We start from the raw sequence: 22114 nt of genomic DNA on the forward strand, positions 1-22114 counted from the left end.
TTGATAGATTCAAGTTCACAGTGGGCCGCCAGGTAGCCATTCATCTGCCACTCGCCCCGAAACCACTCCCCCAAAGTCGGAGACAGGGGTTGCTAGCTGACTTCTGGGACGATGGTGATGGGGAGCAGTGTAGCTGGGCTGTTCATGCGGTTCATTGACATCGGAGCCACGAGAGGAGCTGGGCGATGGGGCCTATTTAATTTTGATTAATTGCGGTAAATGTTATGTTAATTTGCTGGCACTTTTTTGGTTGACTGCCCGGGCTGTCTGTCGACCGATTTCAGATAAGCGGGTAACGTGAGACTATTAGTGGGCGGGTTGGTAAACTAATATTCTCCCTAAGCCTGTCACACATTGTGTTTGAGTGGGCCTGCGTGCATGTGCGCCGATTTGTATGGGCTGACAAACAGTAATTAATTGCAATGAGCTGCGCTGTGAAGAGGTTTCCTCTGTTGATTGAAGCATGCTAATTACCCAAAGACTGTCAATCATGTTGAAGCAAATGGGTAAATCTGCACTTAAAAGTAATTAAATATTTCGTAAGCTTAGTGTTTTGCCCTTAAGTTGATTGAAAGTTTTTAATATAAACTAGATAGAGTAGTAATCATTAAAAGGAGTTTTATATTGTTATGTTGGTACTACAGGGTACTTTGCGAAATAAAAGTATATTACTTCAAAGATGTCAAAATTGCTAATTTGCTAACCAAACTGATAGACATGTCCAAAGTTAGTTTTTAGACAAGACCATTAGGTTTCTTATATTTAATATCTAAATATAATGTTTTTAAAGCATGTCACTTTTGTGTATACATGTAGTCGTGTAGTTAAGAAAATATTAAAAGATTAATGAAGGTTTTGTGTGGTAAAGTGAATGCTAATTTGAAAAGTTCGATATACCAATAAGTTAAATTTATATGTGAAGTTCTTCTGTGTACATTAGGAAACCAAAAAAAAACTTATAACAAATGTTCGTGTACTTTTTTGTTTTCCAAATCATTGGTGTATCTATAAATTAGTATAAAAAACACGTTTTAAAATGAAATTTGGGTTCAAGCAAAAATAACATTTGACAAGTACACTTTTTTCTATAAATCACTGGAAAAACTTTAAGCTGGAAAATGGAAAAAATGGCAGTGGGCCTGGCGGGCTTTCTTCAACTAATGGGCTGCTTTTTGTTCTTGGCCCAGCCGGAGGATCGATGCTCGCCGGCTCCTGACCTGGCCAGCTACCTCTTCCTGGGGGCCACGTTGTGTTTCCTGTGGGATGTCTCCATCTATCCTCTCCGGTTCACGCACATGGCCCACTTTTGGCAGCTCCTGGTGGAGAGTGTGGCCGCCATTTTCCTGGCGGAAGTGGGCACTGTCATCATTTGGTGCAGCCTTGAAAGATTCCTATTCAACCTTACGGATTTGCTCCTGACCTCCATTTACACCAGCTGCGGTCCCTCGCCCCATCGATATTGGCTTTCGGGACTAGTCACCAGTTTGGCCAGCGGTTCGGTGTTGTGGTACGTCCTTGAGGCCACCGACGGCAGATACTACTTGAAGACGTTTATCCGAAATCTGAGTAACACGATGCGGGGCTCCTGGCGAATGTTGCGCTGCTATTTCAGCATGAATCTAAGAGACCGACGTCGAGCATTAAAGGTATGCCAATTGGCTAGGAAAACGGCTTGTCGAAAGCAGACAACTCGCAGATGTCGAGCGGAAGAAAATGAAGAAGACTGCCTGACCTAGCAAACATTGCTAGTCCAGCTCTTTTCCTTGTCAGTCTTGTCTGTCACAATAACTCATTTTGTGGGCAAGGACACGAAAGCAAAAGAAATGGTATTTCTCTAGTTTTTTGGTCATTTTAAATGCCAAAGTGGGTCACCAAAGTGTCGATTTCTGAGAGCTTAAGAATAGTAGACATCTGGTGGAGAGTATCCATTGCAGTTATAGCCCAACTTGACCAAATTAGTCTACTGTTTTTTATAAGATTAATTTGTAAAAAATTTAAAAACAACAAAAACCCAAATGGAAACAGTAATGTACTCGAGTAAATGCATTTTATCCAAAACACTATCATTTATTTTCCTTTTATATTAAAATCGCAAAATTAAATTTCTGTTTGTGGCAGAAGAAAGGCCCAAAACACTAATTCACAAAGTATGCCGTCTTTCCAAATCATCGTAACAATAAATGAAATCCATTAAATTTCAAGTTATAACACTTGTAATGCGAACATTGTGTTGATGAAAAGTTCAAGACTACCCCCACAACAACAAAAAAAACACAGAATAAGATGTCCCGATTACTCATCGAAAGAAACATTTCTCATACGCCCCGTTGGCCACACCCACTAGCCATAACAAACAGTCTCACAATGCGAAAACACACCCAAATACACACAAAAAGGCAGCTGAAAATGAATAAAAATGGGCGTGTCAGACGAGTTGCAGACAATCAGAGAACACATTTGAGGATTGCCATGCATTTCTAGGCAGCAATCGCCGCCATATGCTTGCTTTGATTACTTCTTCTGGCTTTTATCGCAGCTCTCCATCCCCAGCCACAAACGTTCCTGCCATTTCCCCGAAAAAGAAGAAAAGCAGACAGGGAAAGCAAAGAAATTGTATTTCATTTCCAAGAGCCTGAGAGCAAAGACGGAACCGGATATGCGACATTTTATCAAGTCAGGCATAAATCAGCAGCTTATGCTGGATTCCATTGCTGGGAGTTGTGAGTGGGTGAGCCCACTCGGGTTTCACTTACTTTTGTTGCTCCTGCATGTTTCAAACTGGCAAATAATTTATTTTGCATAAATTTGCCAGCACTTAACGATGGGGATCTACGGCCACACCTATGAGAAGGGCCAAGGAACAAGCGCGCGGAATGTGTTCCGTGTGCGGGTCACGCTGAATTATGCCATCTAATTTGTCTGCAGGCAGGTGGTGCTCATTAATCTTTCCTCGCTTATGAGCGGCTCTGCTGTCTCCGACTGTTTTTCTTGCCATGCCGCACCGCTGTAGCACACTCCTGGGATTCTGGACTGCAGATAAGCTCATCGCCTTTGCAGTGGGCTCACGTAGCTGGTTTTGTGATTTCCTTTGCCCGCTTCAAAGGCAGGCGTGGGGCTTAACATGATACCCTTTTTCTCGGTCAAAGTATAGTAGTTTTAGTGGCAACAATAGAACACTAACATTGAGGTAGTTCTGTGTTACAACATTTTCAAAAATGTCATTTTCTTTGATCTTATACATTTCTTCAATCAACACTTTTGTAGGTAGTCCAACTTTTCTTCTTATAAGGGCCAATTTCTCCATGTCATGTTGTTATTAACAATAGGTTAAGTTGCTGTTTCGTTGAAATTTACTTTCTGACCTATTATGTTAAAACTTCTGTGACTAAAACTCTTAACTGTTAAAAAAAATTAATAACAAGACATTGTAAAATCAGTCCTAGCTTTGTAAAAATAATACATATAAAATTGCTCAACAATAAAATTGTTTCAATAAAATTGTAAAATAATTTAGAAAGGATTTTTTAAATTTAATTTTTATTATTGGTGCAAGTAAAACATAACGTTTAAAAGACTATTACGATTTCTTAGACATTTAAAAGTATGCGCCAAAACAACCATTACTTGATTGGCATTTAAAATAAAATTTAAAATAAAATAAAATTTAAAGAAGTCAAGAAATTAAAAAACACGGTGTTGATATTAAGTAAACATTTATATTTCCATTACAAAAACATTCAAAGTTTGAAATATTTAAATATTATCACAGATAAAATGCAAATAAATATTAATATAAGATAGATTAATACATTTTAGACAAATAGTTTATTTGTATTTTTTATTTAAGAAAACTTACTGTAACCTTACTGGTTACCAAATATTAACTCAGGGTATCCGGGCATCCAATATAAATAGGATTTCTGTGGCTCTGCCCGCATAGTTCCGCACCTGACTCCCGCTTTATGCCTAATGGATTTGCGCTTTGATGTGCCAACTGCGTGTACGTGTATCAAAATCGTACTGCGGTGTGTGTTCGTCGGCCTGGTTGTAAGTGGTTAAGTGTCTGTATTAGACGCCATCACTTGCAGTTTCCCATTTCTAAGGGCCCGATGGTATTTTTTGGCCGTGTTTTTTGGTCCATTTTACTGCAGAGGTGGCAGGCATAAATTTCCCTCTAAATGGCCTTATGAGAACAACCTCGAAGCTGATCCTCTGTTTATGGCCTGGCCAAATGAAATGTGAGTGGGAGTCGGAATCGCAGTTGGCTTGGTCGTGTGTTTTTGTGGGTGGGAGTGCCTCGTGCAGGCCCTTTTAAATTAAAAATCCTGTCCTGTGGCTTCTGGTTGGGCGGCCCTGAAATTGAATTTTCTTCCCGTCCCGGTTTGATTAGCATAAAATGCGGTACGTGTCTTGGTTTGGCCGAAAAACGTGTGGTTGTGATGATGATGTGTCTGTGTAGAAATCATTAAAATATTGAATGCTTTTTCAAAGAATTTTATTTCTGTTAAAATTTAAATTTTTTGCACACCACATTTGTTGTTTGTTTATTTTTTCCTTTTCGGGACTTTTTTTCAACATTTAAAAATTCGCTTTGTTTGTAAACAGTTTTCGTTTTTCTTCTGATCTTGACACTTTACTTACAATAAATATTGTAGAATTGTTTTATTTACTGCTCTCCACATTTAACTAATGCAATTTAGGTTCTTTTGAATTTATCTATGTACACAGAGATTATAGTTCCGAAAATCTTGTTATTTACGTTCAGCCGGGTTCTTGTTTCCTGTCTGTGGTGGGTGATTTCTTCAAAGGATTTATTTCTTGTATCGATTTCAGTATGCAATGAATGTTTCTGCATTTACCGGCCTAAACTTAGTTATTTGCTAGGCAAAAGTTTAATATTAGTTTAGTATCTCACTTGTGTTTTTTAAACTAACTATAATCCTATTGAAACAATATTTTTTCCATGAGCACTGGCTTGCTGCAGCATGTCTTATATCAAAAGATTCATTTCCGTCTTAGTTTAAGATCATGTAAAATTATTTATATTTTACCTTTAGTTAAAGTTTTTTTTTTACGAATTAACAACACATATTCATATACTTTTTTGTATTATTTATACTTTCGAATTTTGGTTTTTTAGTATGGGAAAACATGGGTTTTTTCTAAATTGAACAGTATTTAAAGCAACTTTTTCCTTACACATTTAAAAGTAAAGATTCTAATTTAAACGAGAAAAATGGTCGCAACCGGCAAGCCGATTTTAGGGTACCCTTACACAACAATTAGGCAATTATTTAACATTTTAATCAGAGATTGGCAAAGTAATAAAGAGTAAATTTAGAACGACGCACATTCAGACCAACGGATTTGATTATACTGACTAATTGGAAACATTTCCCTCATGATATATATTTAAATCTATGCGCTCAACTATTTCTCACGATCACTTACAACGAGCTTTTGCTTAGAAAAGCAATTCATTTCTTAGAGTTTTCTTACATATCTGAATCAAAATTGTTCGGCTTTTTGTTAATCATTTTCAGCACATCAAAAACTATAAATATTGGACCAAAAATTACCATTGAACCTTATTTAAAGTCAAATATGTCTTTTACCGTCTTTCTTTGTGTTCAGTTTTATTTATTTTGGTTAGTCCTTGACCGTCATATTCAAATATTTACAGTTCCATGCTTTTTAGTTTTCTCTTTTTCAGCTGCTGTGAATAAATCAATTAACATTTATGGGAATAAATTTCGAAGAATGAAAACTTAACACAGCGACCCCATAAGACTATTTACAAGGTCAACCACACAAGTCGCAGGAATGAAGAAAAGTGGGTGGAAGTGGGGGACTAGATGGCGAAGAAGGACACCAAGGCCACAAATGTCGTCGCCGTTTTAGTTTTTGGCTGTCGTGGTGGCCCTTTGTGTGCGTCTTGTCGACACAGTTTTTGCTCGCAGCTCATTGAAATGGTGGCAGTCAATGTGTCAGATAAACAAGCCCAGAGACACTTTTGGCCATGATTCGGGGTCTGATCCGAGAAACGGAGCGTGAGAGTCAAGTGTGGGAATTTATAGTTGTCCCAGCAATTTTTGTCCCAAGATTTGCACAATAAGCACCTTGGCGTGTCGGGAAGTGGGAGTTCTATGGTGCTAAAACGCTGGCTGGCTGCACACAAGTGGCCACATTTATATGGACGATATGTTTGCCTTGTACGCGGGCAGCTCCCTTTTTGAAACCCGTCCCTCTGCGACTTTCTTTGTTTGCAGGACTTTGTCAGGACGTGCTCGCCTGCATGGGAACCCCGCCACTCCACACACTTCACACACTGGCTAGCAATCCCACATGCACGCTGCCAATGACAGTTGTCAACATGACAGTTATAGGGACACTGATACAAATGTTACGGATGTTTGACTTGGCCGGACAAGAAGTGTCTTTTGTCGTAGAGAGCAAAGATTGATTAAAACTGTTGATAAATGATTCCGACATGTGGAAAGCCCCGTCTTAAAATTAATGGAAAAAAACCGCAGTGCTTTCGAGCTCGAATTCGGAAAGTTTTCGGATGAAAAGGCAGTGATCTAGGGACTATAAATATTTGTAATCTTAATAATAGTCCATCTTGCCCTGGAAGCTTCCCCGTTAATATGGGGAATGCATTAAATTCATTGTTTATGCTAAGCATTCGAGCACCTGACAGTGTTAATCGGTTTGCTTTACTGAAACTTTAGGATCACTTAGCTTATTAAGTTTCTCTGCAGTTAGTTTTAAGTATTAACTTGGACTAAAACATTTCAACAGCACTGCTAGTCCTTAAATTTTATTTACACATTCATATTATTGTATGAGTAATAACTGCAAAAATTAAAATTTAATACAATTTTTCAACAATTTGGATTGACTTAAAGTATTGCCTGTAAATTGAGTTATTTGAACGACAAAATGGTTGTAGAACTGAGCAAAAGTTTGAGTATGATTGACCTTGGTTTTAAAACTCCTTAGGATACAATTCTCATTTAAGACTTCGTGTGGCACACCTTGCTCTAGAAAAAGTTTCATTCAGCATTTAGGTTAGAGTAGCACTTCATTCACTTAACACATGATCTTAAATTCTTAACACCTTTATCCTTCTATTTACTTTTACCGAGTTGCCGTTTGGAGCAGTGATAGGCAGTACAGTCAGAGGTGTGTAAATCCGCTTTAGAGGGGCAAATCCCACTTGATGTCTGGCAATTAATGCCTGGGACCGATGTAGATTCCGCCAAGACTATCGCCACTGTCCCCGCCCACACCGCTTCCCTCGCCGTCGTCCTCGTCCCCGTCCTCGTCGAGAAGGGCGTCATCCAGTCCGATGGCCTCCGCTCCGTTCTCCTGGCCACTCTGACCATTGTTGATGGTGGCACCCTCGTAGGTATCACTGTCCTCCACCAGACAGCAGTCCCCGCACTCGTCCGTCGAGGAGTTCACCTCGTCGCTGAGATCGTCCAGCAGTGTGACCTTGGGGGCCCTAAACTCCTCCTGGCATCCCACGGTGACACCGGCGGAGGCCACCGAGATCTTGATGTTGCAATTGGCGGATCCGTGGCAGGAGTGGCCATGCGGAATGGGCTGCTGAATAGTGGCCACCTGAGAGTGAGAGGGTGCTCCGTGGGCGGCTCGGAAACTGAGATTGGGGGTTCGCTGACCCATGCTGGCCATGCCGGGCGGCATTTGTGTGTGCGACACACTCAGGGTGGGCGGCACACTCAGCACCGCTGCCCCAGCGCCACCCGCCTTGTGGGCGTGGGGGTGGGCGTGCCCCGTATACATCAGCTGGTGCGTGTCCGAGGCCAAATTGTGGGCGGTCAGCTGCAGCGGATGCTGATCCTTGCGTTCTATCGAGTAGAGAAGAGAAAATGGGAAATGGAAAAGCAGAAGAGATGGCTGCTATAAACACTTCAGTTTGCAAAGTTTCTGAAGGATGCGGACACGGACACGGAAGCGGAAGTGCATTGGAGGACATGTCGGCGATTGGTTTATCGCCTCCACATTGTGCAGGCATCTGTAAGGACTTCAAGTGAATGAGCCATCACTTCGCGTATCCCAGCACTTCCGCCTCCCACTCGGTCCTGTGTACTGTGAATGGGAAAGATGGGGAAGTGAAAGCACTTAGTACCCTGTCCTCAATGGAAACTGTGCTTCTAGGAGCGCTATACGTTCAGAAGGTGAATTTAAATTAAATAAATTGAAAGGAATGCTATGTAAATCAAATATCCAATGGTTTTTGTTTCGCCTACAGATCTTCTGTGTAAGTTAAACCGAATGGTAAGTTTGGTGCAATTTATCATTATAAGTTTGCCGTTGGATTTAGTCCTTTGACCTATTTTATTATTTCTTTAGGCAATACAAATAATAAACTATATAAAAAAATTTATTTTAATCCAAAATATTGAGGCTTAGAGTTGGTTTTAAATTTGACATTAGGGTTTTTAAAAAGTGTTTTAATTTTAGAATATATATGTCTCCAAACTTCCATACACAGTAGATTTATTAATAATTATTGACCACATATTTCTAGATTTTCAGAATTATATTAAAATGTTCTGAGCTTCGATTTTGCTATCTAATTTTGGTGAATTCCCTTACGCAAGTTGTACTACAAAGTGATACTTATAAAGGCTTGATAGTTAATTGAAATAAATTAAATAATAGAAAAGCACCCTAAAAAATGAACCAACACATAAGGGGAGTAATCTTCGCGTATTTTTAAGTGCAGTGCTCTGCAGGGGTGAGAAAACTTTCCGGTAGCATCCTGTCCTCGTCCTGACGGGAAATCAGGAATCATTGTCCTGGCCGTAGAATGGCTCTCAAACTATTTGTGTGGCTACAAGTGGGTTCAACTGCGTTGGCCTCACCTTTTCCCCCGCCCCCTGGACGCAATTATCTGTCCGTAAAACTTTCAACAGACGCGTCAGGGTCTGAGGGGGAATAACCCGTCTGGCGGAGGGGGGAAGCGAAGGAAACCCGTCACATCAACTCACCCAGGGGGCCAAGAACTTTCGGCTGGAGCGGCAGCATGAAGTCGTGGCCAGTCGTCGCCGCCCGCGGCTGAAGGCTCTGCACCGCCGGCACGCTCAAGTAGTCCGCTGCAAAGTCAGAGGAGGCGGCCCGGAAAAGCCGGGGAAATGCGTTAGTGCCGTCGGAGCAAACAATGTAGCAGTGGCCGGGCCAAGGCAAAAGTTTCCCCCAAAACAACCGAAAAGAAAACAAAAACGAAAGAGGGAGAAAACCAAGGAGGAGGAGGAAAACCCAAGGGGGGCGTGAGATTCGTTTACAAAACTTTAAAAAGGCACGCAGCTTACATTTCTTCTACACAGCGTTATGATAAAAAAAAAGTTGGCGGCAAGACACACAAAAAAAGTGAAAAGTTGCGAAATCAATTTTAATATTTCTATACATAAATACACTCACATAAAATATATTTCTTTATCATTTCAATAAATGGCCACGTCACAAGCGGATGTAAAGAACTGTTAACTGGCAATACTTGCAAGTTGAAACGAGGCTTAAAGAAAAGGCAGCTAAAGAAATCAAAGTTTAGCCATTTACAAAAGCCAGACTTAAAATAAAATGGAAATTAAATAAATGGATAGAGTATCAGAAAATAACTTTTTTAAAAATATTAAAATAGAGGTATACAAAAATAAGTATAGATAAATATTTAAAAACGGTATAAATAAATCAAGTTTTAGATCTAAATAAAAAATGTATTTAAATTTGTGTGCCTATTATCTCTATGCTATCAAGCCGCAACTCTGAGTAACTTTAATTCTATGTAGTTATTAAGTAAACTAAAAAAAGTTTTCAATGGGAACTCCTTCACTTAACAAGGCAATCCATCAAAGGACCTTCTTTCAAGGTAAACTTTTTAACATAAATTGACAGTCGTTGAGAAGTTGTTACCGTGAAAATTGGTTGACTTTAGCAGTTTGTATTTGAGCTATAGCAACAACTTTAAATATTAAAATTAATTTTTGCGAACTCCTTGAGCTCTTGGCGGTGCATAGAACAAAATTTAATTGCAGCACTCGTTGAGGAATGCGTTGCGGTTTTTTCCCAGATGCAGATGCCTTTAGGTGGCCGAGCAACGGCACCCACTGCCGTCCATAATTGAAATTCCTGGCCGTTGGCAGGCAGTCTTGACCGACTGTGGCCATAAATTGTTCGGGGCCGTTTGGTTAATGACCACTATAAGAACAAGTAACCCTGTAGCTCCTGCAGCCACTTGGCCTGCTAATGATTTAGTTGCTATTTTTATGCTCACAATTTGCATTCGAAAGTAAGTAGCAAAAGCATTTTCGCTCGACCCCCCACACCTTCACATAATACAAAGCTGCTTAAAATGCGAAAAGGGGTGGTAAAAAGGACTTGTGCCAAATGTCACCGCTCCTGCATTTCCGGCGAACAGAAAAATGTCATTTGCCCCAGCTCAGTAGCTCAGTACGTGCCAAAGTATGCAACACTTTTTCTTGTTGCCTCTTTTTTAGCTAGGAAACGGGGCCAGTTGTGACTTCTAAGCGCCTTATAAAAAGTTTCACTACGTGTGACCCGCTCTTAAAATAAAAACAACGCGACGACAAAAAAAGTTAAATGCTTTTTTAATTACATTTCTCTGAGCCGCTTAGGAAAATTTCAAAATTCTTGACTGTCACTAGAAATCTTAATAAATGGAGCAAAATGTCAAATTTAGACAGCTGACAAAAGTTAATTATTGATGGTAGTCTTAACTCTTACAATTTTTTATTTTTGATATTTTTATAATTAAACACACAACTAAAGTGACATTAAAGCTATTTGGCAATCATACCTGAATATATGAGAAAACAGACCTGAGATGTATTATATTATATATTATGAATGCTTGCCTAAAGTAACTGTAATTTTTTTCGTTATAGAAAAATTAATAATTCAAAATTATTTCATAATAAGCACAATAGTTTCTCAACAACTAAATCGGCAATATTAAAACCTAAAACCCCTGAGAGATTCCATGTAAAACTAATGCTCAAAACTTTCATCAGCTTTTCGAATTAGCATTTATGGTTACTTTTCTTGTAACACTTTCTCTTGAAGACCCACAGTATAAAACAGCAGGGTAAGTTCAGCTAAGCAACTTTCAACTTTCGACCGGAATTTTTTGTACTTTTCACAAGCTTACAAGTGGCTCAAGAAATTAATCGCCTTGAGAGTCGCAAAATGCCTTCCGTTTTCCCCTTTTCTTTATTTTGCCTGGACAAAAGAGAAAAGAAAAGTCGAGATTTGAGCTCGCACACTTGAGCTTTTGTGGCTTTAATTAAAATGCACATCATGCAGAAATTATTCTGACCGTGTTCTTCTCATTATACTTTTTTCGACAGGTTTTTCTTTCTCATATTTTTATACTTTTTATTCATTTTTTTTTTTTGAGCTGGGCTATTTTCCAGCGCTTTGGTGGACGGGCGAGCAAATGGAAAAAGTTTTTCAATTTGTTTGACGATAAATGAACTTTATTTCTATATATGTTTGAGTGCTTCAGTGTCGAAGAGCGAAAGCGCATAGAATGTTTGCGCTCGTGTGGCCTTTGTGAAATATGACATAAAAAGGATTTTCGGATAGCATAATAAAATTGTAATTAAAGTTAAATGACGAATATAAAAAGAAGTTGCAGAAAAGCTTTTAATATGCAAATAAACGTAAAAAGTTTCCCATTTTTCGCTTTGTGTTTTTTGCAAGCTCTTTTATTGACTGACTCTCGGAGTGGCAAAGTTATAGCATTCGGGGAGAATTTATAGCATGCGATAAATTTTAACAAGCTCAGGAGAATGACAACAAGGCTTGGGAAAGTATTGCCTTACCCATAAGACTAATTGTTGCAAGGCCATAAGAAGATCTTACCCGGGCATTGAAGATACATCTACACAGAGAGCTAAGCTTACAAGTTTACTTTTAATCATACAGTATTATATTTTTCAATTAAATTGTCATTTTCAAAGTCTCATAACAATAAAACAGTAAAATAGTAACTTAAGAGTTTGATTAACTATAAGCAAATTTGTTTCCCCTTTGTTGAGAGTTTTAGGCGCAAAGAAAAGATTAGTTCTTAAAATTTGTTGAGTCATTTAAATGTTTTATTTTTTTTTTTTAACTCCAGTCAAAGTATAAGAATACCGACTTGGGTGAATATAACTGAATTCAACTCGTTAATGAGAGTTTTTAAATAATCTATAAGAAGTTTATTTGCTTGCTAAACTTGAAATAGCAATTCAAACAAAAGTCACAAAAACGCAAATGAATCTACATCTAAATAATATTTCTTTAATGAATTCAATTTTTAAAAGCTTAAATAAACTTTATGGAATATATACAGCGAATTTTAAATTTATAAAATTAAACAAGTTCATTTAATCATAAGTTTATATCTACATGAAGGAGGACACAAAATACAAGTGTTTATTTTCTCAGTACTTTCACAGGCATAAAAGAAATTCTCTGTAAATGGTTAGCAAACATTTGTACACGTGCAGCATGCCAAGACAGAGACAGACGGCGAAGAGAAAGGGGTGGTGAAAGAAGAGGGTAGAAAGTAGAAGGGGGCATAGACGGATAGACACAAGACAAGACAACACTTACAACTGATGAAGGAGGGACCGGCGGCTGTGGCAACGGCTGCCGAAGCAGCTGAGCCTGTAAGCGATGCCGGTGACGTCATCGCCGCCGACGCGGGGCCAAGGCCGTGGGCGTGGGCGTGGCCATGGGACTGGCCATGACTGTGGGCGGGTAGGGCGTGGAGCATAGGCACTTGGTAGGTCATTGCCGACATCGGCGTCGGATCTGCCACATTCGTCGTCGTCGTCGACGTCGTCGTCCTTTGCGCAGGATGCAGGCCAATGACATTGACGCCGTTCACGTTCACGGTGCCTGGATTACCGACCGGCGGACGGATACGGATGCATTTACATTCGGATACACATTTACAACACACGCATTCGTTTACATGTTGTCACACCAACAACACACACAAAGTAACAATTACAAATGCAGTATACCAACATTAAGGAACAAAAAATACGTAATTAAATTTAAGAACAATATGAAGCAACGTCAAATTTTGTGAAATACAGGGATAATGGGCGGAAGAGATTGTTTTAATTTTTAGATTCTGTAAAGCCTCCAAAAGGGATTGCGTTGAGTATTAACAAACAGGTCGAATGGGTAAATACATAATAAAGGCTTTCAAAAGTAAATAATCATAAATAAAATCAAATGGGTTTCATTCAATAAACAGTAATAAATTCCTTAAGTCAGCGGTAAAGTATCAGCATTGAAAGTTTAAATAATATTAAAAACTTTTAGAGAAATCTATGCTAATAAGTCCCTCAAACAATTAGAAAACCTGGTTGATTATATCGGTCTAGTACATTACATTATTATTACATGTCAAATGTAAAAATATTAGTTGCTACTTCCCAAGGCTTGCTCCTTTAAAGACCATAAACATTCAGGACTATATCCAGTCGACATTAATGGCCAAGTTAATTCCGCAAGCCAGGATTGAGAGCATTAGGCAAAACCGAAACCGAAACGATTATAAATCCTCGTACGACATTGAATTTATAACCCTTGGTGACTCCGAAATTGCTTCGCAATTGCAGCTGCTGCGAGCTGGGGATAGTGGGAAATCTTGTCTACGGTTGAGTGCATATATCCACTTAAGCCCTGCTGCCCCCGGGGCATGCAGCCTCATCAGCATCTGAGCCACTCACATGTGGTGAAAGTGCTGCCTTCAATGCTTCTGAATAATCAGTAAAATGGAAATTTACCACAAGCAACTCCCCGGTGGGCGGGGCAAATCTCTGTGGGGGGCGGCAGCACCTCGGGGAATACCAAATGCTAAATAACAGCTGACTCGCCCAGTGAAGGGTGCATAAATAATAAAATAATTAAACAAGAAATTGAATGAAATTAATTCAGCCCCAAGAGCGAACCAAAAAGCAAAAGCAAGAGCGAGCATCTGTGTGTGTGTGAGTATCTGTGTAATGTATGCTGCATGAGTCAGTGTATTAGTCTGTATCACTGAGACTGCTCTAAAAATCTGCAGGCCGAAAAAGCAACAAAACAGAAAATTAAATTCAACACAATTTAATAGTGACAGACAGTGAAGTAAGGTCGTAATATAGTGTCCTTCTTAATACCCTGTACTCGAATTTTTAAAAATACCTTTCATGTGCACAACACATTGCGTATAGGCAATGGCTAAGAAAATAATACTTTGTTTCTTCTTGCTGTGGTAAACAACTATTGAATTTTAATATTATTACCAAAAGAACTCGATATAACATAAAACAAATTAATAGAAGAAGTTTAATATCTGTACAATTTTTTCTCTAACTAAAGAAATTCAATTTTTATTTTGAAATCAATTTTTGCGATGAACTTTTATGAATGTTATATTATTTAAAAAGCAACTGATTTTAAAATAATGGTCATTTGCTTAAATTAAATTTTAAAATTAATTTTAAAAACGAAATGCTGCAATGCCATTCAACTACAATTTGTACAAGATGATCGACGCATGTACGCTTTTTTAGTTTTCTGACAGATTAGGGTTACTTCGAGTACCGGGTATACCAAAAGCCAGCCACAGGACTCACCAATCTTGGCACCGCCGAATGCATCCTTGAACATGGGCGCCCCTGCAGCGGGGTGGCCCGCAGCATGGCCACCGAGTCCTCCCCCTCCTGCTCCCGCCGGACCACCGACGACCCCGGCCACCAATCCCGGCCCAGTGGGTGGCGTCTGCTTAATGGCATTCGTCCTTCCGCGGTGCGGAGCAGTCGGCTCTCTCTTGCGCCGCGGCTGCTCCACGGGCAGGACACGTCGTCGCTTCTTGGGCAGCTTGGAGCGAGCCTGGGAATATAAAATCGCAAAGCGGGTAAACAACGGGGACAAAAAGGGACTTCCGAATCGCCCACCAACCTGAGTGTGTGAGTAGAACATGGAGAAGTTGCTAACGATGACTGGAACGGGCAGGGCGATGGTCAACACACCGGCCAGCGCACACAGGGCGCCCACGAACATGCCCGGATAGGTTTTGGGCGCCACATCGCCGTATCCCACGGTGGTCATGGTCACAATGGCCCACCAGAGTCCCAAGGGGATACTCTTGAACTGGTTGTCCGGATTGTCCTGCAGCGAAAATATATAGTTCATAAATATGTAATTCGACAATCTAACATTTTTAGTAAAATCAAACTTTATCTCAAAATTGGTCTTAGTAAGCTAATATTATTAATATAAGTTGATTTTTAGTTTATTCCCACTCATTTTTAGGTGTTTTATTATAATTTGTGTTAAGCCTTAAACTTAATTATTATTTAATTTTAGAGGTTAGCATGTGGTTTATTTATTTTTAAATTTGTGATTAGAATAGCTCTTAATCATCTCTTCCAATAAACTTAGCTAAACATAGCCAGTAACTTCTTGAAATCAAAAATAAATACATGATTTTAAGACGCGACAAATATGAAACAGCAATTTATCCTTATGCTGAAAACGGTATCTTGCTAATAATGTTTTATTTTTTTTACAATAAGCAAGATACTATTTTCTTACGCTTATAAGAAGAGTTATTAACAATAAAGATGCCTTAAATAAACCTTACCTGCAACTTTTCCGCATAGTACGCCAGACTGGCGAAGAAGACGATGCCCAGGACGAGGAAGAATACCAGCAGAGTCAGTTCCTTGGCCGAGGCCTTGAACGTGTGGATGAGGATCCTCAATCCCGGGGAGTGACGTGTCAGCTTGAACAGCCGCATTATCCTCACGATGGAGAAGGCCTCCAGGAGACCCGTATATTCCCCCATCCGTTGCATTACGTCCGTGTAGAAGCTCAGGGTGGCCGTAAAGTCAATGATATTTACGGGCGACTTGATGAACTGCCACAGATTGGGGGAGACCTAATAAAAAAGGGATTTTTAGTGTATTCTACCAAAAAAACAATTTTTACACCCTTGGATATTGTACTTTCGACGCATATATTCCAAGACTTCGTAATTTTTAAGGATATAAATAAATGAAAATTATTAAAAGAATAAACTACTTTCGCTGTATTTTACCATAAAAGCATAAAACTCAAGACAAAGCTATTTATGCGATTTAAAAGTCTTTTTCTATTTTGTAAAAACCAAACGACTAAATTATTATTCTTGCAATAGGAACCAACGAATATATATATATATATAGTGAAAAATCCACATAGTTTCATTGCTTTAAACATATAAGCTCAAGTGAGTTAAATTGTATGGATTATGTATCATACATAGTCCTGATTATTTAATTTAATAGAAGGTTTTTAATGCCTGCATTTTATTTTTAAAAGTTTTCAATATGAAACTGTACATAATAAATATTAATGACGAACAGACAAAATTTAGAAAATTCTTTTGTTATTAATAAATCTAATTCAATAAAAAACTATACATAATAAATTTATTGTTATTAATAATTCTAATGCCGTTGGTAATGACTTTCCCATATCCACAATTTTCAAACCAATAACAGATATAACAGAAATCAATTAAATTTAATGTTGTAGAGACCAGATATAATAGAAAGAAATTAAATTTAATGTTGTTGAAATATAATTGGCATTGAATTAACCCATTAATTTTAATAACAATAAAGTAGGTTTAGGCTTCCGCAATCCATTAGATTTGGTTGAACAAGTAAATAAATATTTCGTGTTTGACTTAAAACTCAATCAGATTTGTCGCTACTCACAATCAGCCTGATGATGACCTCGATGAAGAACCACACGTTGCACACCAGCTCCACGTAGAAGAAGGCCTCGTGTGGCTGGCCGTAGGTCTCGATCCAGCCGTGCTTCCTTTTCCCACTGTGGCCCAGTAGCTTCTCCTCGATGAACGCGTTCAGGCTGCTTCCGTTGGTATTCCGTTTCAGTCGCTGCCGCTGTCCGCCCTTGATGGTGGCGATGGGCGTGGCCTGGCCGGGGGCGGTGAAGTTGCCGCTGCCGTAGCTCGTGTAGTTCGTGACACGAAAGGTGGGTCCGATGCTGCCGCTGGGCGGCGTGATGCTGTGCTGGTGATACTGATGATGGGTCTGCGGCGGTTCGCTCATGGGGTCGTGCCCGTGGGGAGGTACGCCCGCCCCTGGACCGTGGGCGTGGTCATCGGGGCCGGAGGGCAGGTCCACGCGAAAGCCGGGGTGGGTCTTTAGGCAGAATGATATCACAGAAACAAATATAAAGAAAACCGACATGCCAGCAACGATCTGTGGAAAGAAAATTATTCAAGAAAATTCAATAAAGTAAGCACAACCTTTTGAATAAAGGGGTCATCCCATTAAGTAGTAAATATCGACCATTTTATTGTTCTTTATGGTATTCGATCCAAAGATGACAAGAAAAATTTAAAGCATAATCTTTCAAAAAATAATATACAACGTGATATTAAATAAAGCTTAATTAACTGTAGAATAAATATTTATTTCAATATCTGCCAAATGAATATCTATATCAATAGATATCAACTTGATTGAGTAATAATGATAACTGTTTTGTTACACATTGTTACAAACAATTTTAATGACTAGGCTGTAAGTATAACATGCTGATTAAAGAAAAAATAGAAAATAAAAATAACAACCCACCTTGGCACCCGTGGAGCTGGAGGGCTCATCGAACATGGCCCATATCTTGGGTTTCAGACGCTGCCAGCAGTTAAGCTCGCCGTTGCTTAGTGCCTCCTCAAAACCAAATAGACGAGCTATCTGCTCCTCAGTGGGCTTCTCATTTTCAATATCTAGCTTATCTAATATGGCTAAGGTGTTCTATGGTATGGAAGATAAAGCGATTTATTTTCAATGTTATAAATAAAAGGATTGAAAAGTTGCATAACTTACTTGCGTATCGCGATGTATGCTATAGGTTGACCAACAGCAAGGTTCTACCTGGTTAGAGTCGAGTCCCCAGAATTCCAGCTCCTCCTCGAAAAGCGGGCCACACACGTCAGTTGGATAGTGCAGTTTTCCAGTTCTACGAGAGATGGATATTGAATAAAACTCAATTAAACGAAAAAGTTATTTTTCATCAGATTATTTTTGATCAGATTAACCAGGAAACATTTTGCTTCCCTTCCTTACAGCAAATAAATTATTTACCGTTTAACCATTCATTATTGTGCTGTATTTCACCAAAGTGGAATTAGTCACACAATCACTTTTTTAAATTATTCAAACTCGAGGTGCCTTGCTTGCGTAGAATATCATTAAGACAGCAATTATGGCATAAGTAACCTTTGACTAAATGCTCTCTCTGTCAAGCATTCCCCTTTCCGGTCTAAGCAAATTCATGGACTTGACCAAGTGTGCAGACGACTTAGACATCAGCAGACCGAATAATATTATGGTCAAAACGGCACGTCTGAAAATGTGGCTGCAAATTGCGCAACTGAAAGTGTGGGAGAATGGAAAGATATCACTTGCATATGCATGGCGGACAAATGTGTGGATATGCCTGCACCTGGTAAAAAAAAGAACAGACATGGTCATTCCACACCCACCTCTTGACCCCCTTCTCCAGCTCTTGGCATATTCATAATGCTGCCTTGGCCATTGTTCCACTCTCTTGGCCAACAACAATTTGTGATGCTTTCGCTTCTCTGTGTGTCAGTGTGTGAGCTCAAATTGCAGTAAATGGCTGCGGGGGAGTAACGAAAACGGGATGGGTAGAGGGGCGGGATCGTCCTTGTCCACAGTTGTTGGCCAACTTGTAATGCCATATCAGCTGCCGGACAGTCGCCGAGTGCGGGGGTGAGTCCTTGCACGCTTTTATTTTTGGATGGTATCTTCACTCTCCACCTTTTATACCCTTTATACCCTTTTCACCCCCCGACACACACACGCAAGTGTGTTTTTGTGTGTGCACCACGTGTGCGCATGCTGCATGTCCGATTTTGTGCCGGTTCCCAACATATTTGGTGCAAATTTTTGGCTCTCTTGTGCTACCTGGACTTTTGTGCTTGTTAAAAATCCATTCGTACCATGAATTCTTTTAAAAAATAAGACTATAAAAATAAAATAAAAGGAAAGAAAATGACGGGCCGCATTCCCCTTGTTTGTGGACTTGCAAATTGCCGCTTTTATTTCGCGTTCCTGATCCAGCTCCATTACTGACTTTAGCTGCCGCAACAGACTTTAACATTTTTCATGTACACCAGACTATTGCATTAAACGATATTCGGGGCCTAAAGAATGTTTGGAAATTAGTTAAAACAAAACTTCAAACCACTTTTATAAAAAAAAATTATTCAACTGCTAATTTTGTTTTTATAACTTATTTTGTTTAATTAACTTTGAAATGTTTGAATAATTTTAACATGAAAATATTCGAAGTGCTGTAATATTTAATTTTTTTAACGACATATACGGTATTATGCTTTCGGTAACATTTACTTTATTGCTCTCCCCCTACTTTTAATCTTCGGTAGCACACTGCAGTCATTGTCATGGCTTTTCGATATAACTCTCGTCGCACATTCACGTTAATCGTTAATTGGTTTTCTCCATAAAACCTGCAATTCGGCCAACTTTTTATGCCGATTTTTTCACCATTTAAATATTTCCCGTGTGCGCAAATTACATTTCGGTGAAATCACTTCCATTCCTCTTAATCCTCCACCTCTGCATTTTTTCACCTTTTCCTTCATAAAGAGTGCATACCAAATATTAAGCATACGCAGCGTGCAACCGATGCAATCAATACTTATAGCTGACCTCGACAAGGACTCGAGTCGATCAGACGTAATAAGACTTTTCACGTTTAAATGTGCATAAATAATGGTATTGATTGGCTCTGACACACTCGGTCAGAGGAATGTGCATTAAAAATAAAATAGCGACTGTCTTATGGATACTAAACGGTTTTCGTTAATGGATATAAATTATTAAAAAAAATCCTTTAAAATAACAATTGCTAATAATTTTGCTGAGTTCAAACGGCATTTTTCTAACAATAAATTGTAATACCCAAAGGCAATACTTCGTCAGTTATTAATGATACATGTTCGATTTTATAAAAGTAAATTAAAATGATTTAAAACGCTTTTAAGTTAACAAGACAGTCATAAGCAATTAAAATTTGCGGGGAAGACAGATGGACATACCAGCTACTGCATTTACTTTCATAATTTATTTTAATTTTAATAATTGGTTTACAATTTGCTTTAACAAAGTATATATAAAATATAAACGAATCAACGAAAATATCAAATTATTAACTAAAATCAAAATCTCTTCATAATCGATAACGAACAGTAGCACAGCATATTTTGCTTTGTTATTTTACTGCACTTTTGTACATGGAATCCTTTCAAACAAATTGTATGAAGCATTTGGTGCGTGCATAATTTGATTATACATCCCCAAAAGAGGGGATGGGTTTCCGAAGAGCCCTTAGCATCAGCTTCACCCCCTGGGGAACTCGGTTTCATTTCCAATCAACGCGGGATGCTGCAATGTTTTTTCTGCCACTGCCCTTCTTTGACACCATTTGCCTGGCCGTTGGTGCCTGGTTAATTGAGTTGGAAAACTGTTTGGCCAAAGCCCTGGAGCCATGGGTGTTCAGGAAAATAGGGTTACGTACGCTCCTGTCCAATCAATGAAGATGAAGGACTGTGCTGACAGCGTTGTTTCATCCGAAAACAACTCCATCTGCAGCTGCAGCTTCAGGTGCGGGTGGAGACGGGAAAAGGTGATGGGCAAAACAAACTTTCATTAATTTTAAACAACTTAAGTCTTCGCAACAGGGCGGACAACACCTCCACTCAGCTTACGGCAAAGATAAATGAGCCCGCTAATGACCCCGAAAAACGTTGGATAAACTTTTGCAGCTCAAAAACTTTAGATTAATGGCCGAAGCGAGTTCGTTCTGCTCCTGGGGCAGCAATTAAAATATTAGTTTTTTATTCATTACGCGATCTATAACGAAAACTGACTCTTGATATGTTTGCCCCGACTGCCATTAATCAGGGCAATCATTTTACCGTGGAGAGCACAAATTGAAATGCCAAAAGGCATCTAAAATAAAATAAGCACAAGGAAGAGAGCTCAGCCGGAATTTACCAAGTCTTTTCCCTCCCGCCGTTGCTGTCTGAACTAAATGATGTAATTACCATGCTTAAGACCCCTCCAAGCCAACATTTACAGTCATTGCACGTATAAACAGCTTTCAGCAGCTTAATTAGCTCGGCTCAGCACTTGGACACTTACCTGTAATAGTTGAGGATTTGGGTGAAGACCCCGGGGTGGCGATCAAAGAAGTATTCATTGAGTACCGGATCGTAGTTGGCCAGGGCTTCAGTCAGTCGGGAGAGACGTGTTGCGGGGATTTTCTTAAGCGTAGCCTTGTAGGTTTCATATCTGCAATGAAAACAAGCGAAGTATGGCCATAAATTAGGGGAATTTGCATGTCAACTACTAGTACGCATTGCGCATACGCCATGTGTGCCGGTTAATAACATAACAAATTACTGGAGCCATAATATCCCGCCAACCGCTTGACCCTTCTCCGGCAAGCGCCATTAAATCGAGCCATGAAACTCGAGTCTCTGAAAAAGTGAGCGATAAAAAAAGGTGGAGCCTTGCAAAGGAAGAAAAAAATAGGGGGATGTTAAAGCAAGTGTAAGCAAAAACCAAACCGTAAGCCATTTGCATATATTTTGCTGTATTTTTTCCCATGGCTCCACACGGCTTTTTTTCACTCTCCCTTTTTTATGTTCCAAAAGCATAAAGCATTAGGGTTTTTAGTTGTGGTTGTGGCCAAGGTCCAAAGTGGGTCACAAGATTTTGGTCTAGAATTTCCATTGTTTGAATTGGCCTTTGTCAGAGATCATTACCGCACAAAATTGATGGAATTTCCATTCACCATGTCTGGCGTTTCTTAATATATTTGCTGACCAAACAAAAGTCAATTTGGGACATTTCTGACATTCTCTCATGATATGAATATGCAAATATGTAGTTCAGTGTGAGTCATAGCGAATAAATGCGATGCAACGGTGTTAGAGTCGAAATTTACT

At 39.3% G+C, this 22114-nt stretch overlaps 2 protein-coding genes across 7 annotated transcripts in view; one reads left to right on the top strand and one right to left on the bottom strand.

Annotated features, from left to right (window-relative positions):
* Window positions 1-1095: 1095 nt before the first annotated feature.
* LOC128261341 (uncharacterized) lies at window positions 1096-2062 on the top strand. The gene has a single exon (XM_052995000.1). It carries the CDS (start codon window positions 1119-1121, stop codon window positions 1734-1736), a length of 618 nt encoding a protein of 205 aa, XP_052850960.1. The 5' UTR covers window positions 1096-1118; the 3' UTR covers window positions 1737-2062.
* A 1839-nt stretch (window positions 2063-3901) lies between these two features.
* The window catches only part of LOC128261339 (potassium voltage-gated channel protein Shaw), a 48114-nt gene continuing 29901 nt past the window's right edge, over window positions 3902-22114 (bottom strand). The window contains exons 3-12 of one of the 6 annotated variants that reach the window (XM_052994992.1): window positions 21306-21455; window positions 17940-18072; window positions 17688-17867; window positions 16800-17309; window positions 15680-15976; window positions 14995-15204; window positions 14670-14925; window positions 12649-12936; window positions 9021-9125; window positions 3902-7874 (exon numbers count right to left, since the gene is read on the bottom strand). In XM_052994992.1, coding sequence (XP_052850952.1) covers window positions 7234-7874; window positions 9021-9125; window positions 12649-12936; window positions 14670-14925; window positions 14995-15204; window positions 15680-15976; window positions 16800-17309; window positions 17688-17867; window positions 17940-18072; window positions 21306-21455 — 2770 coding nt within the window. In that variant the 3' untranslated portion in view covers window positions 3902-7233. Of the gene's footprint in view, window positions 7875-9020; window positions 9126-12648; window positions 12937-13165; window positions 14111-14669; window positions 14926-14994; window positions 15205-15679; window positions 15977-16799; window positions 17310-17687; window positions 17868-17939; window positions 18073-21305; window positions 21456-22114 lie in introns of those variants that run through there. The other 5 variants (XM_052994993.1, XM_052994995.1, XM_052994994.1 and 2 more) reach the window with 5 other exon arrangements.

Source organism: Drosophila gunungcola, unplaced genomic scaffold (genome assembly GCF_025200985.1).
Source record: "Drosophila gunungcola strain Sukarami unplaced genomic scaffold, Dgunungcola_SK_2 000001F, whole genome shotgun sequence".
NCBI lineage: Eukaryota > Metazoa > Arthropoda > Insecta > Diptera > Drosophilidae > Drosophila > Drosophila gunungcola.

What these genes read in the sequence shown, in the direction of transcription:
- LOC128261341 (XM_052995000.1), top strand. Translation starts at nt 1,119, where the DNA reads ATGGAAAAAATGGCAGTGGGCCTGGCGGGCTTTCTTCAACTAATGGGC.